General features: G+C 40.0%; 2 protein-coding genes across 2 annotated transcripts; one reads left to right on the top strand and one right to left on the bottom strand.

The window, feature by feature from the left end:
- Positions 24 to 8145, top strand: LOC107608243 (glyceraldehyde-3-phosphate dehydrogenase B, chloroplastic-like). The gene is made up of 5 exons (XM_016310093.2): positions 24 to 421; positions 510 to 677; positions 760 to 958; positions 7534 to 7669; positions 7974 to 8145. Exons 1-5 carry the CDS (start codon positions 293 to 295, stop codon positions 8143 to 8145), a joined length of 804 nt encoding a protein of 267 aa, XP_016165579.2. The 5' UTR covers positions 24 to 292.
- Positions 12490 to 15050, bottom strand: LOC107607491. The gene is made up of 2 exons (XM_016309441.1): positions 14632 to 15050; positions 12490 to 14368 (listed from the first exon to the last, which is right to left on the bottom strand). Exons 1-2 carry the CDS (start codon positions 15048 to 15050, stop codon positions 12490 to 12492), a joined length of 2298 nt encoding a protein of 765 aa, XP_016164927.1.

Raw genomic sequence — 18943 nt, 5'->3', positions numbered from 1 at the left:
TAGTTCGATCTTAATTATTATTCTTATTCATCACTTTGATTCATTATGAGCAGAGGCTTGAGGTGATGGAGTTCTCGGGGCTGAAATCAAGTTCATGTGTTACCCATGCCATTAATGCTAGAGATTCTTCCTTCTTTGATGTTGTGGCTTCTCAACTCACTCCCAAGGTTCATTTCTTAATCAACCATTTGAGCTTTTTATTTAAGCAATTTTTTTTTCTTTCCGTTTTTTTTTTTTAAATATTGTGAGTTGAAAGTAGACAACGGGATAAAGGCCTGTGAGGGGAGAGACAATGGCCAAGTTGAAGGTAGCTATCAATGGCTTTGGATGCATCGGTAGAAACTTCTTGCGCTGCTGGCACGGTCGCAAGGACTCACCCCTTGATGTGGTTGTTGTGAATGACAGCGGTGGTGTCAAGAATGTAAGTATTCGCATTATTTCAGATGAAATGAATGACAGTAATTAGCACGTACGTAAGTAACATATGGTGATTTAATTTGCATAAGCAGGCCTCACACTTGCTTAAATATGATTCTATGCTGGGAACTTTCAAAGCAGATGTGAAAATAGTGGATGACCAAACCATTTTCGTGGATGGTAAGCCCATTAAGGTTGTCTCAAACAGGGATCCTCTTAAACTTCCTTGGGCTGAGCTTGGAGTTGACATTGTTATTGAGGTAAGTCTTGACCTTTTGGATTCTGTGCTTCCTTTGATTTGATTTGATTTGATTTGATTCAATTTGATTGGATGATATTCAGGGAACTGGAGCATTTGTGGATGGGCCTGGTGCTGGAAAACACATCCAAGCCGGTGCCAAGAAAGTCATCATCACTGCTCCTGCTAAGGGTGCTGATATTCCAACCTACGTCCTCGGAGTCAACGAACAAGACTACGGCCATGAAGTTGCCAACATTATAAGGTCCTCAGAATGGACCATTTTGGATATATTCTATGATGGTCTATCTGAGCTATCAAAGATGTCATTGGACCATTCTGCAGGTGGATCCATTCACCTAAATAAACCGCCTGCAGAAGCTCAAGAACTCATTGACATGGTTGCTAATAACCAGTTCATGTACACTTCTGAGAGGAATCCTATAAGTAATGGAACGCCTCAGAAGAAGGGAATTCTTGAAATTGATACTCTGAATGCCATATTGGCTCAGAACAAAATATTGACTCAGCAAGTCAATATGATTTCTCAGAGTCTAAATGGAATGCAAGCTGCATCCAACAATACTCAAGAGGCATCTTCTGAAGAAGAAGCTTATGATCCTGAGAACCTTGCAATAGCATAGGTGAATTACATGGGTGAACCCTATGGAAACACCTATTATCACTCATGGAGAAATCACCCAAATCTCTCATGGAAGGATCAATAAAAGCCTCAACAAGGCTTTAATAATGGTGGAAGAAACAGGTTTAGCAATAGCAAGCCTTTTCCATCATCCACTCAGCAAAAGACAGAGAGTTCTGAGCAGACCCCATCTAGCTTGGCAAACATAGTCTCTGATCTATCTAAGGCCACTCTAAGTTTCATGAATGAAACAAGGTCCTCCATTAGAAATTTGGAAGCACAAGTGGGCCAGCTAAGTAAAAGAATCACTGAAACACCTCCTAATAGTCTCCCAAGCAATACAGAAGAGAATCCAAAAAGAGAGTGCAAGGCCATTGATTTAACCATCATGGCCGAACCTACAAGGAAGGGAGAGGACGTGAATCCCAGTGAGGAAGACCTCCTGGGACGTCCAGAGATCAATAAGGAGTTTCCCTCTGAGGAACCAAAAGACTCTGAGACTCATCTAGAGACCATAGAGATTCCATTAAACCTCCTTATGAAACTGGGAATCTTTGAGGTGCAAGCTGCAGAATCTCATTAGAGATGGCAGACAACTCCAGAAAACAAGCTTATGGACAAGTAGAGGACGTGCTAGTAAAGGTTAAAGGCCTTTACATCCCTGCTGATTTCATAATCCTAGACACTGGGAAGGATGAGGATGAATCCATCATCCTTGGAAGACCCTTCCTAGCCACAGCAAGAGCTGTGATTGATGTGGACAGAGGAGAATTGATCCTTCAACTGAATGAGGATAATCTTGTATTTAAAACTCAAGGATCTCCTTCTGTAACCATAGAGAGGAAGCATGAAAAGCTTCTCTCACTGCAGAGTCAACCAAAGCCCCCACAGTCAAACTCTAAGTTTGGTGTTGGGAGGCCACAATCAAACTCTAAGTTTGGTGTTGAACCCCCACAACCAAACTCTAAGTTTGGTGTTGGGAGGTCCCAACCTTGCTCTGATTATTTGTGAGGCTCCATGAGAGCTCACTGTCAAGCTATTGACATTAAAGAAGCGCTTGTTGGGAGGCAACCCAATGTTATTTAATCATTTTTATTTTATTTTTTCTTTGTTATTTCATATTTTATTAGGTTGATGATCATGTGGAGTCACAAAAAATACTGAAAAATCGAAAATAGAATGAAAAACAGCATTGAAAATAGCACACCCTGGAGGAAGGGCTTACTGGCGTTTAAATGCCAGTAAGGAGCATCTGGCTGGCGTTTAACGCCAGAACAGAGCATGAAACTGGCGTTAAACGCCAGAAACAAGCAGCAGTCTGGCATTTAAACGCCAGGATTGCACCCAGAGGAAAGCTGGCGTTAAACGCCAGAAACAAGCATCAGACTGGCGTTTAACGCCAGAAACATGCACCATACTGGCGTTCAACGCCAAAAACATGCTACAGACTGGCGTTGAACGCCCAAAACAAGCAAGGAAGTGGCGTTTAACGCCAGAAACATGCTGTAGTCTGGCGTTAAACGCTAGGATTGCATATATAGAGCATTTTACATGTCTAAAAGGTGCAGGGATGAGAAATCCTCAAACACCTCAGGAGCTGTGGACCCCACAGGATTTTCTCAGGATCTGTGGACCCCACAGGATCCCCACCTACTTCTTCTCTCCTCTTCACACCTTTTCATAACTCTCTTCCCCAAATACCCCTCACCAATCACCTCAATCACTATTTCCCATCACCTCTTCACCAATCACATCCATCCTCTCTTCCCCAAAAACCCCACCTACCTCTAAATTCAAAATAATTTCCGTCCCAAACCCAACCCTAAATAGCCAAACCCTAAACCCCTCCCCACTCCTATATAAAACCCTCATTCCCTCTTCATTTTCACACAACAAAACCCTCTCTTCTTCCCCTTGGCCGAAACTATCTCTCTCTCCCTCTTCTCCATTTTTCTTCTTCTTCTACTTCTTTCTTTCTTTCTTCTTTTGCTTGGGGACGAGCAACCATTTTAAGTTTGGTGTGGTAAAATCATAGCTTTTTATTTTTCCATAACCATTCATGGCACTTAAGGCCAGAGAAACCTCTAGAAAGAGGAAAGGGAAGGCAATTGCTTCCACCTCTGAGTCATCAGAGATGGAGAGATTCATCTCTAAGGTCCATCAAGACCACTTCTATGAAGTTGTGGCCAAGAAGAAAGTGATCCCTGAGGTTCCTTTCAAACTCAAAAAGAATGAGTATCTGGAGATCCGACTTGAGATTCAAAGAAGAGGTTGGGAAGTTCTCACTAACCCCATTCAACAAGTCGGGATCCTAATGGTTTAAGAGTTCTATGTAAACGCATGGATCACAAGGAACTATGATCAAAGTGTGAACCCAAATCCAAAGCATTGACTTACTATGGTTTGGGAAAATACTTAGATTTCAGTCTGAAAAATGTAAGGCTGGCATTCAACTTGCTAATGATGGAAGAAAACGCACGCCCCTACACAAGAAGGGTCAACTTTGATCAAAGGTTGGACCAAGTCCTTATGGACATATGTGTGGAAGGAGCTCAATGGAAAATTGACTCAAGAGGCAAGCCGGTTCAACTAAGAAGGCATGACCTCAAACCAGTGGCTAGGGGATGGCTAGAGTTCATTCAACGCTCAATCATTCCTACTAGTAACCGGTCTGAAGTTACTATAGACCGGGCCATCATGATCCATAGTATCATGATTGGAGAGGAGGCGGAAGTTCATGAGATTATACCTCAAGAACTTTACAAGGTAGCTGACAAGTCCTCCACTTGGGCAAGGTTAGCCTTTCCTCACCTCATATGCCACCTCTGCAATTCAGCTGGAATTGACATAGAGGGAGATATCCTCATTGAAGAGGATAAGCCCATCACTAAGAAAAGGATGGAGCAAATAAGAGATCATGGACCTCAACATGAGCATGAGGAGATTCCTCACCATGAAATCCCTGAGATGCCTCAGGGGATGCACTTTCCTCCACAGAACTACTGGGAACAAATCAACACTTTCCTAGGTAAATTAAGTTCCAATATGGGACAACTAAGGGTGGAGCACCAAGAGCACTCCATCATCCTCCATGAAATTAGAGAAGATCAAAGAGCTATGAGGGAGGAGCAAGAAAGACATGGAAGAGACATAGAGGAGCTCAAAAGCACCATTGGTTCTTCAAGAAGAGGAAGACGCCACCCTCACTAAGGTGGACTTATTCCTTAATCACCTTGTTTATTTAGTTTCCTGTTTTTCGATTTTTGAGCTTTATGTTCTATTTATGTTTGTGTCTTTACTATATGATCACTAGTGTCTAAGTGTCTATGCCTTAAAGTTATAAATATGAAACCATCACCTCTCTTAAATGAAAACTGTTTTAATTACAAAAGAACAAGAAGTACATGGTTTCGAATTCATCCTTGAAACTAGTTTAATTATTTTGATGTGGTAGCAATACTTTTTGTTTTCTGAATGAATGCTTGAACAGTGCATATGTCTTTTGAAGTTGTTGTTTATGAATGTTAAATATGTTGGCTCTTGAAAGAATGATGAAAAGGAGAAATGTTATTTGATAATCTGAAAAATCATAAAAATGATTCTTGAAGCAAGAAAAAGCAGTGAAGAACAAAGCTTGCAAAAAAAAAATAGCAAAAAAAATAGCAAAAAAAAAAGAGAAAGAGAAAGAAAAAGCAAGCAGAAAAAGCCAAAAGCTCTTTAAACCAAAAGGCAAGAGCAAAAAGCCAATAGCCCTTAAAACCAAAAGGCAAGGGTAAATAAAAAGGATCCAAGACTTTGAGTATCAGTGGATAGGAGGGCCTAAAGGAATAAAATCCTGGCCTAAGCGGCTAAACCAAGTTGTCCCTAACCATGTGCTTGTGGCGTGAAGGTGTCAAGTGAAAACTTGAGACTGAGCAGTTAAAGTCAAGGTCCAAAGCAAAAACAGAGTGTGCTTAAAAACCTTAGACACCTCTAATTGGAGACTTTAGCAAAGCTGAGTCACAATCTGAAAAGGTTCACCCAGTTATGTGTCTGTGGCATTTATGTATCCGGTGGTAATACTGGAAAACAAAGTGCTTAGGGCCACGGCCAAGACTCATAAAGTAGCTGTGTTAAAGAATCAACATACTGAACTAGGAGAATTAATAACACTCTCTGAACTCTAAGTTCCTATAGATGCCAATCATTCTTAACCTCAATGGATAAAGCGAGATGCCAAAACTATTCAAGAGGCAAAAAGCTACAAGTCCCGGTCACCTGATTGTAGCTAAGTTTCATTGATATTTTCGAATTTATAGTATATTCTCTTCTTTTTATCCTATTTGATTTTCAGTTGCTTGGGGACAAGCAACAATTTAAGTTTGGTGTTGTGATGAGCGGATAATTTATACGCTTTTTGGCATTGTTTTTACATAGTTTTTAGTATGATTTAGTTAGTTTTTAGTATATTTTTATTAGTTTTTAATTAAAATTCAAATTTCTTGACTTTACTATGAGTTTGTGTATTTTTCTATGATTTCAAGTAATTTCTGGCTGAAATTGAGGGACTTGAGCAAAAATCAGATTCAGAGGTTGAAGAAGGACTGCAGATGCTGTTGGATTCTGACCTCCCTGCACTGAAAGTGGATTTTCTGGAGCTACAGAACTCCAAATGGCGCGCTCTCAATTGCTTTGGAAAGTAGACATCTAGGGCTTTCCAGAAATATATAATAGTTCATACTTTGATTAAGGATAGATGACGTAAACTGGCGTTGAACGCCAGTTCCATGCTGCAAAGTGGAGTTAAACGCCAGAAACAGGTTACAAAGTGGCGTTCAACTCCAAGAGAAGCCTCTACACGTGTAAAGCTTAATGCTCACCCCAAGCACACACCAAGTGGGCCCCAGAAGTAGATTTCTGCATCATTTACTCATTTCTGTAAACCCTAGTAACTAGTTTAGTTTAAATAGGATTTTTACTATTGTATTTACAGCTTTGGATTATCTTTGATTAGTTTTATGCTATCTTAGACTTTTGGGAGGGCTGGCTATTCGGCCATGCCTGAACATTTATCACTTGTGTATTTTCAACGGTAGAGTTTCTACACACCATAGATTAAGGTATGGAGCTCTGCTGTTCCTCAAAGATTAATGCAAAGTACTACTGTTTTTCTATTCAATTCAACTTGTTCCGCTTCTAAGATATTCATTCGCACTTCAATATGATGGATGTGATGATCGTGACAGTCATCATCATTCTCAACTTATGAACGCGTGCCTGACAACCACTTCCGTTCTACCTTAGATTGAATGGATATCTCTTGGATATCTAATACAGGGGACCGAGTCCGAGTTATTAATGTCTTCGTGGTATAAGTTAGAACCCATGGACGGCCATTCTTGAGAATCCGGAAAGTCTAAACCTTGTCTGTGGTATTCCGAGTAGGATTCAGGGATTGAATGACTGTGATGAGCTTCAAACTCGCGAGTGCTGGGCGTAGTGATAGACGCAAAAGGATCAATGGATCCTATTCCAATATGATTGAGAACCGACAGATGATTAGCCATGCAGTGACAGCGCATTGGACCATTTTAACTGAGAGGACAGGTGGCCATTGACAATGGTGATGCCTAACATACAGCTTGCCATAGAAAGGAGTAGGAAGGATTGGATGAAGACAGCAGGAAAGTAGAGGTTCAGAGGGACGAAACCATCTCTATACGCTTATCTGAAATTCTCACCAATGAATTACATAAGTACCACTATCCTATTTTATAGTTTATTTATCTTTTACTTATCAATTCATAAAATCAGTTGAATCCGCCTGACTGAGATTTACAAGGTGACCATAGCTTGCTTCAAGCCGACAATCTCCGTGGGATCGACCCTTACTCACGTAAGGTTTATTACTTGGATGACCCAGTGCACTTGCTGGTTAGTTGTACAAAGTTGTGAAATAGAATTAAGAACATGAACGTGCGTATTGAGTTTTTAGCGCCGTTACCAAGGAAGGAATGATCACGATTTCGCACACCAGTTACCTCCACATTCTTGAAGATTTGCACTATGTTGGGATCAAGCTCCTCATGCTTCTTGGCCTTCTTAGCTAACGTAGGAAAAGGTATAGGAATTTGTTCCTCTAAGTTGCTCTTCTGCTTCGGTTCCTTGGCCCTCAATTTCTTTTCTTCTTCCTTTGCAACTTTTTCCTCCTTTTCATCTTCATTTATCTCCATTATTTCACCAACTTCTACATTAGGAACATCCTCTGCCAACTTGATGGGCTTGGATTCAACTTCCTCAAGCGTTGTACCACTCCTCAAGGTGATTGCAATGATGCTACCCTTTGGGTTTGGGAGAGGTTGGGAAGGAAGGTTGGATAAGTTAGATGCTTGGTTGGTGTTGGTATTGTTGGTAGGAGGTAGGGACATCCTTGAAAGTATTTCGGTTATGTTGGATAATTGAGCACTCATGTTACCAAATTATGCATTGAGATTCCTAGTGTTTTTCTCATTTTTCTCTACCATAATCCTAAGTCTCTCTTGCTCTTGGTAGAGTGCACGATTAGAGTCGTCACCTTGGTTGGTGGAAGAGGAAGAAGGTTGATTAATTTGTTGTCTTTGGTGAGGTGTTTGGTATCTATGGTTGTTGTTTTGGTTTTGTTGTGAGTGTTGGTATGGTTGGTTATGGTGGTTTTAGTTGGTATTGTTGTGATATTGAGAAGAAGGTTGGTTATTATTGTGGTAATGAGAAGATGAGTTACCTTGGTTCCATCTTTGATTGTAGTTGCTTCCTGGGCATTGTCCCTCCACCCTTGACTGGAACTATTACCATGAGAGTAATTGTTTTTGCCTTGAGATTGATAAGGTAGACAGTTATTGTAGTTATTGGCTACTGCAAGAGTGTAATCCTCTTGAACTTGATGGCATTAGTCAGTGTAATGTGTAGTACTAGAGTATAAACTACATACTCTAGGAGGTCCTTCCAGTTGGAGGATTTGAGGTGGGGCTTGGATGGCTTGGATTAATTGTAATGCCTTTTCTTCTTTGCGAATCTCCGTGAGGAGAGTGGTCATGTCTCCAAGCACTTTGGTCAAAACCGATTCGAAAGGAGGTGCTTCCACCAGACCCTTGGGAGGATTGTTCCTTACCCTCACATGTTGGGTAGCTTCGGCGACATCATTGATCAAAATCCATGCTTCCGTCGCCGTCTTGTTCTTAGAAAGGGAACCACCACTAGAGGCGGTGAGCAATCTCTTATCGGCTGCACAAAGACCTCCAGTGAAATAGCTAATGAGAAAGTGAGTATCTAACCCATGATGTGGACAAGATTCCAACAACCTCTTAAATCGAGTCCAATATTCATAGAGAGTCTCTTTGTCTCTTTGCATTATACCGGAAATTTCCTTCCGGATGTAGTCGGTCTTCTCCGGCGGAAAGAACTTAGATAAGAACTCTCTTCTCAATAGGTCCCATTCAGTCACCACTTCATCGGGTTAGGAGTAGAACCACTCTTTTGCTGACCCCTCAAGAGAGAAGGGGAAAGCAAAAACCATGATAGCAATCTCATCAGCACCATGCCTTCGAGCCATAGAACAAGCTACTTGAAAGTCTCTCAAATGCTTAATGGGGTCTTGGGCCGGTAGTCCATGGTACTTAGGGAGCAAGTTAATCAGACTATTCTTTAACTCAAAATTTGGATCAAGATTCGGATACCTAGCTTGCAACGGTTGAAGAATGAGATCCGGTGCTCCTTGTTCGTGTAAGGTAATCCTACGTGGCTCCGCCATGTGGTTTTCACCTGTAGGATGCAAAGATGTATCAGTAGTGCCAACAGAGGAATAGGAAGTTGAGGACTCTAAGTCACTCTCGGTTCTGTCTAGTGTTTCGGAAGGTTCCTCAAGAGAGGCCGAAGCACTAGCCGTGTAATCTAACCGCCGCCTAACTTGCCGAGTGTGTAACAAGGTTCTTTCAATCTCGGGATCAAATTTCGCTAAGCTATAATTTTATTGGGACCGAGTCATTCAACTTAGAAGTCATAGCTCATGCATTAAAGGAAATCTAAACTAAAAATAAATTAACGAGAGGACATTTATTGTTTTTTCTATATATTTTTGTCCCCTTTTTATTACTTTCTTTTTCTATATATTTTTGTTTCTTTTATTTTTTTCTATTTCTTTTTCTAAAATTTTTTTTATTTTTTCTATCATTTTTCTTTTGCTTTTCTCTTTTGATGAATTATATAAAACGATGCCAATGTATATGGTTCAAATATTCAATACATGAGTATGCACCCAGTTTTCAATATTTTCAATGAAAATTACGAAAATACACTTTTACCTCTACCGATGTTCCCAAGCTTCCCTCCCGCTTAAATGACACACACCCTCACTCGCCTAAACTAATCAAGGATCCAAATCAGAGGACATTTATTGTTTTTCATTTAGGGGTATTGATGTGCTAAATTAAAGAACAAAGGGGTTTATCATAGGCTCAAAATTGGTTAACAATGGTAGATAAAAGGGTTAAGGCTATTTGGGTAAGTGAGCTATTGAAATAACGGCCTCAATCATATAAATGCATTCACACACAAAATAATGAATATATAGAATCAAACAAATCAAGGATTGCAATCATAGAGAGAGAACAATGCACACAAGAATGGAAATAAGTGGTTATATGATGTAACCACGCAATTGGGGTCAAAATTCACATGCTTGTGTGTTCTTAGCTCAAAAAACTTTTCCAAAATTAAATCCTTCAAGCAAGTTTAACACAATTTTTTTTAAATTGGTAGGGTGCCCTAAAAATGGTTTCTTGGAAAAAAAATCATCACCCTAACCAAGTAGTCCTAACAAGAAACAACTACCATGCAAAAAGTGTTTAAATGCAAAAACTAACCATGCAATGCAAATTATCCTAATTAACAAAAGAAAATTTAGATTTGGGTGTTGAAAAGAAGGGTTGTTACCTACGGAAGTCGGTAAACGACCTCCCCACACTTAGAAATTCGCACGATCCTCCGTGCTATCAATGATGAGCGGAGTGGGTCCGGGAGTGTTACTCGCAATGGCCATAGGATGGTGGGACAAGGATGAATCCTTGTTCACCTCTTGATTACTTCTTTGCCATGATCCGAGTTGGATTGCTGGTTTCTGCCGTAGGTGGATTGGTGAACCTTGCAGGAACTTCCTTTTCTGCCTCATCAATGCGGCTAGAGTTCTTTAACCACTTAGAAAGTGGTTTTGGCCCTTGAGGAATTTGCACCTTGACGGTTGTTCTTTGAGTTGCTCTCTTTGTAGATGGCTTTTTGGAGGTCTTTTTCTTTCCCTTTTTAAAGGAGGAAAAGAGAAAAACATTAAGCTCAGAGAGGCAACAACCGGAATTAATACAATGCAAGTGAAGATTAATGCCACAAAGGAGTAAAGTGTCCGGAAGACATGACAGCTACAACATATAAGCAAGGTAACAATATAATCATGGAGGCATATCACTAGCATAAGATGCAAGAGTGAGAGAGGCATGCAAGTATAAAGCATGAGAAGAATAAACTCAAGCATCAATAACAACAATGATAAACACATGCAAGAAAGGTGGGGGTCATAGGAAAACCTTTCGCTCAACTAACTCCAAGACAATGAAGTCTAGAAATGGAAGAATATGGGGTTAGAGAGCATTAAACCACTCATTCTTACATGACGCCACAAGCATAGCAAACCACAAACAATGAGCAATTGATGATGAAAAGTCATGGAAATGATGCTCAATGCTCATGTAGTGCAAGTGTTGTGAAAAGGAGGCACCAAGTTGAAAGAAAAAGGTCAACAATGAACAAAGATGTCATTGGCTCTTTTTCACAAACACTTGTTATGTAAATTGTAAATAACAAGCAAGTTTGAAGAGTTCAAGGGGATATGCCCCAAAATAAAATGTCATTTACCATAGCACAAACAAGTTAAGAGAAATGAAATAATCCACCAATTCAAAAAGTAAATGAGATTCAACACCCATACAAGAAAATAAAAGGGAAGAAAAGAAACAAGAGTGAACAAACAAACAAACAACAAAGTTAAAAATGCAACAAAGAACAATGAGAATAGAGTAATTAAATACAATAGTAAAGAAAAATTTTAAAAGAGGGATAAAAGAAGAAAAAGAGAAATAAGACCTTGAAAGAGGGAGAGAGTGAGGTTGAGTGTAGATAAGAATAAGAGAAGAAGAAGGAGAAAATAGAGGAGAGATAAAAGAGGAGAGAAAAATGTGGAACCACCGGAGGTGGCAGTCATCGGTGGTTGAAGTCGCCGGTGGTGGTGGGCGGAGAAGAGGTAGTAAGGAGAAATAAGAAGAAGGGAAGAAAGAGAAGAAGAAAGAAAGAAAATGGAGATAACAGGGCAGCGTGCCCTGCTAGCTGCGTCAGTCGTTCGACGCGCGCGCCTTGTTTACGCGTACGCGTGGAAGAGAGGAAAAACGAGTGACACGTGAGTGTCATCCACGCTTACGCGTGGATAGCAGAAATGGAAGGGGACTCCGTACGCGTCAGCTGACGTGCACACGTGGGGTGAGATTGTGCTCCTCGCACAAAGGCAGCACAAAACTCGCGTAACTCTCTGGGTTTTGTATAATGAGTTGCAACATCAGCAAACAATGCGTACACATTGCCCGCGGCGTGGGTTTATGAAAATGACCATTGACGCGTACGCGTCGTCCACGCTCACGCGTGGGACGACCTTTTTTTTTTTAAACAACATAAGGGAGACAATTATAGCACAATCTTGGCATTCATTAAGGCTAGGCACTTCAAAATCACTTAGAATTTCAGGAAATACTCAAAATCAAGCATTTTTTTTCAAAATTGCCAATTTAACCAAACCAAGATCAATGAAATCCTCGTGAAGATTCTATCAAGCTCAACAAAATCAAACAAAAACAACTCAATAAAATCAAACAATCAAAAATCAAACAAAGACTCTAAAACTACATGCAAGAACTATATACAAGGAGGATCCTACCATGGTGGGGTGTCTCCCACCTAGCACTTTTCTTTAATGTCCTTAAGTTAGACGGTCATGAGCTTGAGATCATCTTTTTAGAACATCCTCAAGGACATCGATCTTGTCCTTCTTGTTGGCCTTGGCAAGAGTGTCCTTCAAGGGGAGATGCTTCCACTTGTCGATTGCACCATGATTGGGTGCCTTGTTTCTTTGAGGATATGGAAGTCATGGATCCTTCCCTTTTTCCTTGCTAACTCCTTTTATACCCAAATTCCTATTGACACTTATCTCATCATTACTCCCAAGGTGTTCTTCAATCACATCATCTTCAAAAATGTGACAACCAAAAATTGAATGTACCTCTAGAGGTTGCTTCATGGTTTCCTCCAATTTGAACTTCACCACCTTCCCTTTGGCTTCAAATGAGTAATCCCTAAAAAATAGATCTAATTTAAAACGGGATGTCTTCAAGAATGGCCTACCAAGTAAGATGGAGGATGGCCTATCCGAATCAATGGGAGGTGTCTCTAGGATATAGAAATCCACCAGAAAGATTAAGTCCAGAATTCTCACCAATACATTCTCAGCAATACCCACAACTGAAATTATAATCTTGTCCGCAAGCATAAACCTAGCTCCGGATTGCCTCAATGGTGTAAGGTTCAACTTCTCATAAATCGAGAATGGCATAATGCTCACACACGACCCAAAGTCGCACATGCAATCCTTAAGTTGAATCTTACCAATCATACAAGATACCAAGCAAGGACCGGGATCACTATACTTTTCAGGAAAATCATCCATCACAGAAGAAACAGAATTGCCTAATAGATTCATCCCTAGTCCACCAATCTTCTCTTTATGAGTGCACACATCCTTAAGGAACTTAGCATATTTCGGAACTTGATGTATGGCATCAAAGAGTGGAATTGTTACCTCCACATTCTTGAAGATTTGCACTATGTTGGGATCAAGCTCCTCATGCTTCTTGGCCTTCTTGGCTACTGTAGGAAACGGTTCCTTGGCCCTCAATTGCTCTTCTTCTTCCTTTGCAACTTCTTCCTCCTTTTCATCTTCATCTATCTCCATTGTTTCACCAACTTCTACCTTAGGAACATCCTCTGCCAACTTAATGGGCTTAGGTTCAACTTCCTCAAGTGTTGTACCACTCCTCAAGGTGATTGCGTTGATGCTACCCTTTGGGTTTGGGAGAAGTTGGGAAGGAAGGTTGGATGAGCTAGAGACTTGGTTGGTATTGGTATTATTGGTAGGAGGTAGGGACATCCTTGAAAGCATTTCAGTTATGTTGGACGTTTGAGCACTCATGTTACCTAATTGTGCATTGATGTTCCTAGTGTTCTCCTCATTTTTTTCTACCATAATCCTAAGTCTCTCTTGCTCTTGATAGAGTGCACGGTCAGAGTCATCACATTGGTTAATGGAAGAAGAAGAAGGTTGATTGGTTTGTTGTCTTTGGTGAGGTGTTTGGTATCTATGGTTGTTGTTTTGGTTTTGTTGTGAGTGTTGGTATGGTTGGTTATGGTGGTTTTGGTTGGTATTGTTGTGATATTGGGAAGAAGATTGGTTGTTGTTGTGGTTGTTCCCTTGAGAATTGTCCCTCCACCCTTGATTAGAACTATTACCATGAGAATAATTGTTTTGACCTTGAGATTGATAGGGTGGACGGTTGTTGTAGTTCACGTTGGCTACCGCGAGAGTGTAATCCTCTTGGACTTGATGACATTGGTCGGTGTAACATGCGGTACTAGAGCATAAACCACATACTCTAGGAGGTCCTTCATGTTGGAGGATTTGAGGTGGGGCTTGGATGGCTTGGATTGATTGAATTGCCTTTTGTTCTTTGCGAATCTCTGTGAGGAGAGTGGTCATGTCTCCAAGTACTTTAGTCAAAACCGATTCGGAAGGAGGTGCTTCCACCACACTCTTGGGAGGATTGTTCCTCACCTTCACATGTTGGATAGCTTCGGCGACATTATTGATAAAACTCCATGCTTCCGCCGCCGTCTTATTCTTGGAAAAGGAACCACTACTAGAGGCGATGAGCAATCTCTTATCCGCTGGACAAAGACCTCCAGTGAAATAGCTAATGAGCAAGTGAGTGTCTAACCCATGATGTGGACAAGATTCCAACAACCTCTTAAATCGAGTCTAATATTCAAAGAGTGTCTCTTGGTCTTTTTGCATTATACTGGAAATTTCCTTTCGGATGTAGTCGATCTTCTCCGGCGGAAAGAACTTATCTAGGAACTCTCTTCTCAATAGGTCCCGTTCAGTCACCACTTCATCCGGTTGGGAGTTGAACCACTCTTTTGCTAACCCCTCAAGAGAGAAAGGGAAAGCAAAAACTATATAGCAATCTCATCGGCACCATGCCTTCGGACCGTAGAACAATCTACTTGAAAGTCTCTCAAGTGCCTAATAGGGACTTGGCCTGGTAGTCCATGATACTTAGGGAGCAAGTTAATCAGACTATTCTTCAACTCAAAATTCGGATCAAGATTCAGATACCTAGCTTGCAACGGTTGAAGAATGAGATCCGGTGCTCCTTGTTCGTGCAAGGTAATCCTATGTGGCTCTGCCATGTGGTTTTCACCTGTAGTATACAAAGATGTATCAGTAGTACCAACAGAGGAATAGGGAGTTGTGGACTCTAAGTCACTAGCCGTGTAATCCAACCGCCGCGTAGCTTGCCGAGTATGTAACAAGGTTCTTTCAATTTCGGGATCAAACTCGGCTAAACTAGAATTCGGTTGAGACTGAGTCATTCAACTTAGAAGTCATAGCTCATGCATAAAGGAAATCTAAACTAAAAAAAACAAATTAATGAAAGCAAGTAAACTATCTACAATATTCACATATTCACATAACCAATATCAAAACACATGTTGCAACCATTCCCCGACAACGGCGCCAAAAATTTGAAAGATGAGAATTACCGTTGGTCTAGAATTTCATCAATAGCAAAGATCATGTCATAGTATAGTCCTAAACCAACATATAATTCCCTTCGATCAAATTTTGATTTAGGTGTCACAAAGTCAACCCCAATATAAAGTAACTGAGAGTATTGGTCTGGGGTCGTCCTCAAGAGAATGGGCAAACATGTGCATCAATATTGGTTAGGATTTTGGGGTTGTGAGTCATAAACGAGAATTTAAACTACTATACTTAACATGCAAGGAATCTTAAAATGCAAGAAACTAAATCAAAGCAACTAGAGCCAAGTATAAGCAATTTCAATCTAGTAAGGAAACATATAAATCTACCTCTATTCTAGAACTAAGTAAACAACTAAACTAACTATAGCAAGAATCAAGCAATTGGGATTTTTTTGGGTTTCAAATATGAATAATAAAAGGAACTCTTGGCTAGGCATGGGAATTGGGGTCACCATCCTTGTCAACTAAACTAATCTACCTCATTAAGTCTACTTCTACGCTTGAAGTATATCAAATGGCTTGATCAATCTCAACTCATAAGTCCCAATCTAACTACTAATTGGCTTAGTAGTAGATTGGTGTCAATAGGTATCAATTTGACCACTAGGGTTCTCAAATCATCAAATCAATTAGACCCAATGACTCAAGTTTATCCAATCCCTTTAGCCTAGGCCAAGAGTAAAGAAAACTACTCCATAATCAAAGGAAACATTTCATCAAACACATGGTATGCACTAACTAAAGACATATTCAAATTGCAAATTAATTGGAAATCACAAGTACCCACTAGCAATTATCAATGGAAAACAACTCCAATAACACCATCAATCATAGAAAACATCAATGCACTAATAGAAATTTCAAGATCCACAAAGTTCATAGAATGAGAAGAAAAGGAAAATAACAAGAGAACACAATTCAACACAAGATCTAAACAAAATTATAACTAGATAACTCAAATTAAGTAATTGAAACTAGAATTAAGAAGACCCAATTCAGAATTTCAACAAGGGAAGATCAAAACAAACTAAATCTAGAGAGAAATAAGAGTTTCTCCCCTTAGAAAATAAGAACCAAAAACTAGCTAAAATTATGTGTAAGGTGTGAATGATTGGATCCCCCCTTTCCTCTATCAATTCCTAGGTCTTTTCCATGCAGAATCAAGTTGGATATGGGCCTGGAGCCTCCCAGAAATCGCCAGCCACGATTTCATTAATGAAGTCACATTCTGAGCGTCACGTGTGTGCGTCATCTGAGTTCTGCGAGCCACGCGTATGCGTCGGTCACTGCTGCGCCAATCCATGCGTGCGCGTCAGCCATGTGTGCTCGTCGCCTCAGTTCTCCAAAGCTTTATTCTTCATGTCCTTTCCACTTGTGCATGCTTCCCTTCCATCTTCTAGACCATTCTTGCCCTATAGATCCTGAATCCACTCAACAAACACATCACGATATCGAATGGTAATAGAAGAGGATTAAAATATAGCATTTTTAAGGTTAAAGAAGCATGTTTTAAGTCATGAACCAAAATTAGGAAGGAAACACAAAACCATGCACTTTATATGAATAAGTGCGAAAAATATTAATAAAATCCCCCAAATTCTACACAAGATAAACCATAAAATTAGGGTTTATCAAACCTCCCCACACTTAAACCAAGCATGTCCTCATGCTAAAAATTAAAAGACCAAAGAACATAGGAGAATGAGGTTTATGAAATGCAATTTACCTATATCGATGCAACTAATGCAAATGCTTCTATCTACTTGGTCAAAAGTGAATCAACTTCTAAGAGCACATACATGAACGAGTAGGGCTAAGGTAATATGATTACTCATGGACTCTACCAATTCAAATATAAAAAAGGAGTGTAAACAACTTGCAAGAAGAAAGCTTGTGAAAGCAGGGAACAAGGAGTTGAGTATCGAACCCTCACCGAAAGTGTATCCGCTCTAGTCGCTCAAGTGTATAGGGTTGATCGCTCAATTCTTCTCTAATCATACTTTCCAAGATTTGTTTTTCCTCTAACAATCGACAGTAATTCAGTGCATGCGTACATTCATCATGAGGGCTTATCTTTAGGTTGTAATAGGGCTAGGGTAAAGGTAAGGATGCATATATGGCCAAGTGAGCCTGAAATTTGAATCCTTGATTAACCTAAGCTCTCACCTATAGGGGTGGCAACGGGGCGGGTTTTTGCTCTACCCGACCCCGCCCCGCCTGACAAAAAACCCGCATAAAACCCGCTCCGCTCTACCCGCGGTAGTAAAATGTTAAACCCTAACCCGCTCCTGCGGGTACCCGTCCCGCCCCTACCCGCCCCTATAATTATTAAATCCAACAAATAAAATAAAATTTTAAAAATTATATAACCACCATTTACATACATAACATAAATTAAAGTAAAAATTTATATATGATATAATATTATTAATCATTTTACTAATTATTTTCGCGGGTTCGGGTAGTGTTGCCACCCCTACTCACCTAACACACACAACAACCTATACAATTCTAATACACAACCTAACTACCCATTCATTCACTTTTCACACACTCATGCATTTTCTTTCAATTCACAATCCATATGCATTGGTTATTATTGGCTTCGCCTTGGGGCATTTTGTCCCATTTTTATTGCTTTCTTTTTCTATATATTTTTGTTTTTTTTTTTCTATTTCTTTTTCTACAAATTTTTTTTTATTTTTTTCTATCATTTTTCTTTTGCTTTTCTCTTTTGATGAATTATATACAACGATGCTAATGCATATGGTTCAAATATTCAATACATGAGTATGCACCCAATTCTCAATATTTTCAATGAAAATTACGGAAATACACTTTTACCTCTACCAATGTTCCCAAGCTTCCCTCCCCCTTAAATGACACACACCTTCACTCGCCTAAGCTAATTAAGGATCCGAATCAGAGGACATTTATTGTTTTTCACTTAGGGGTATTGATGTGCTAAATTAAAGAACAAATGGGTTTAACGTAGGCTCAAAATTGGTTTAACAATGATAGATAAAAAGGTTAAGGCTATTTGTGTAAGTGAGCTATTGAAATAACGGCCTCAATCATATAAATGCATTCATACACAAAATAATGGACATATAGAATCAAACAAATCAAGGATTGCAATCATAAAAAGAGAACAATGCACACAAGAATGGAAATAAGTGGTTATATGATGTAACCACACAATTGGGCTCAAAACTCACATGCTTGTGTGTTCTTAGCTCAAAAACCTTTTCCAAAATTAATTCCTTCAAGCAAGTTTAACACAATTTTTTTTAAATTGGTAGTGTTCCGAGGGTTACCTAAAACTGTAGGTCGATCTCGGATGAGATCTGCTATCGTGGCCTGAGCTGTCGTGTCTGACTTGTTGGATCTGGTGGTGCTGCTAATCCTTGATCACCGGAGGGTGGTGGTACCTGCAAGAGACTCCGATGCTTAAGTTAGCACATGCTTTAGGCAGGTTTTTTTGTGCAGAATCAGAATGTGTGTTATACTTGGGTGCTTTAGTGTATTTATAGTAGTGTAGAGTGACCTCCCTTGAGATAAGTTAGTTATCTTATCTTATCTTTGGGCTAGATCACCTTATCTTTTAGGCGAGCCGTCTTTAGAGTGGGCCGCATCCTTCTGTTTGGGCCTGCTTAGGCCTCTATAGCAATTTGGCCGAGCTCTTTTTGGGAAGAGGTCAGTGTTGACCAACCTAGCAA

This window comes from Arachis ipaensis, chromosome B07 (genome assembly GCF_000816755.2).
Source record: "Arachis ipaensis cultivar K30076 chromosome B07, Araip1.1, whole genome shotgun sequence".
Classification (NCBI taxonomy): Eukaryota; Viridiplantae; Streptophyta; class Magnoliopsida; order Fabales; family Fabaceae; genus Arachis; species Arachis ipaensis.
This window is presented reverse-complemented; position numbering and strand designations above follow the sequence as displayed.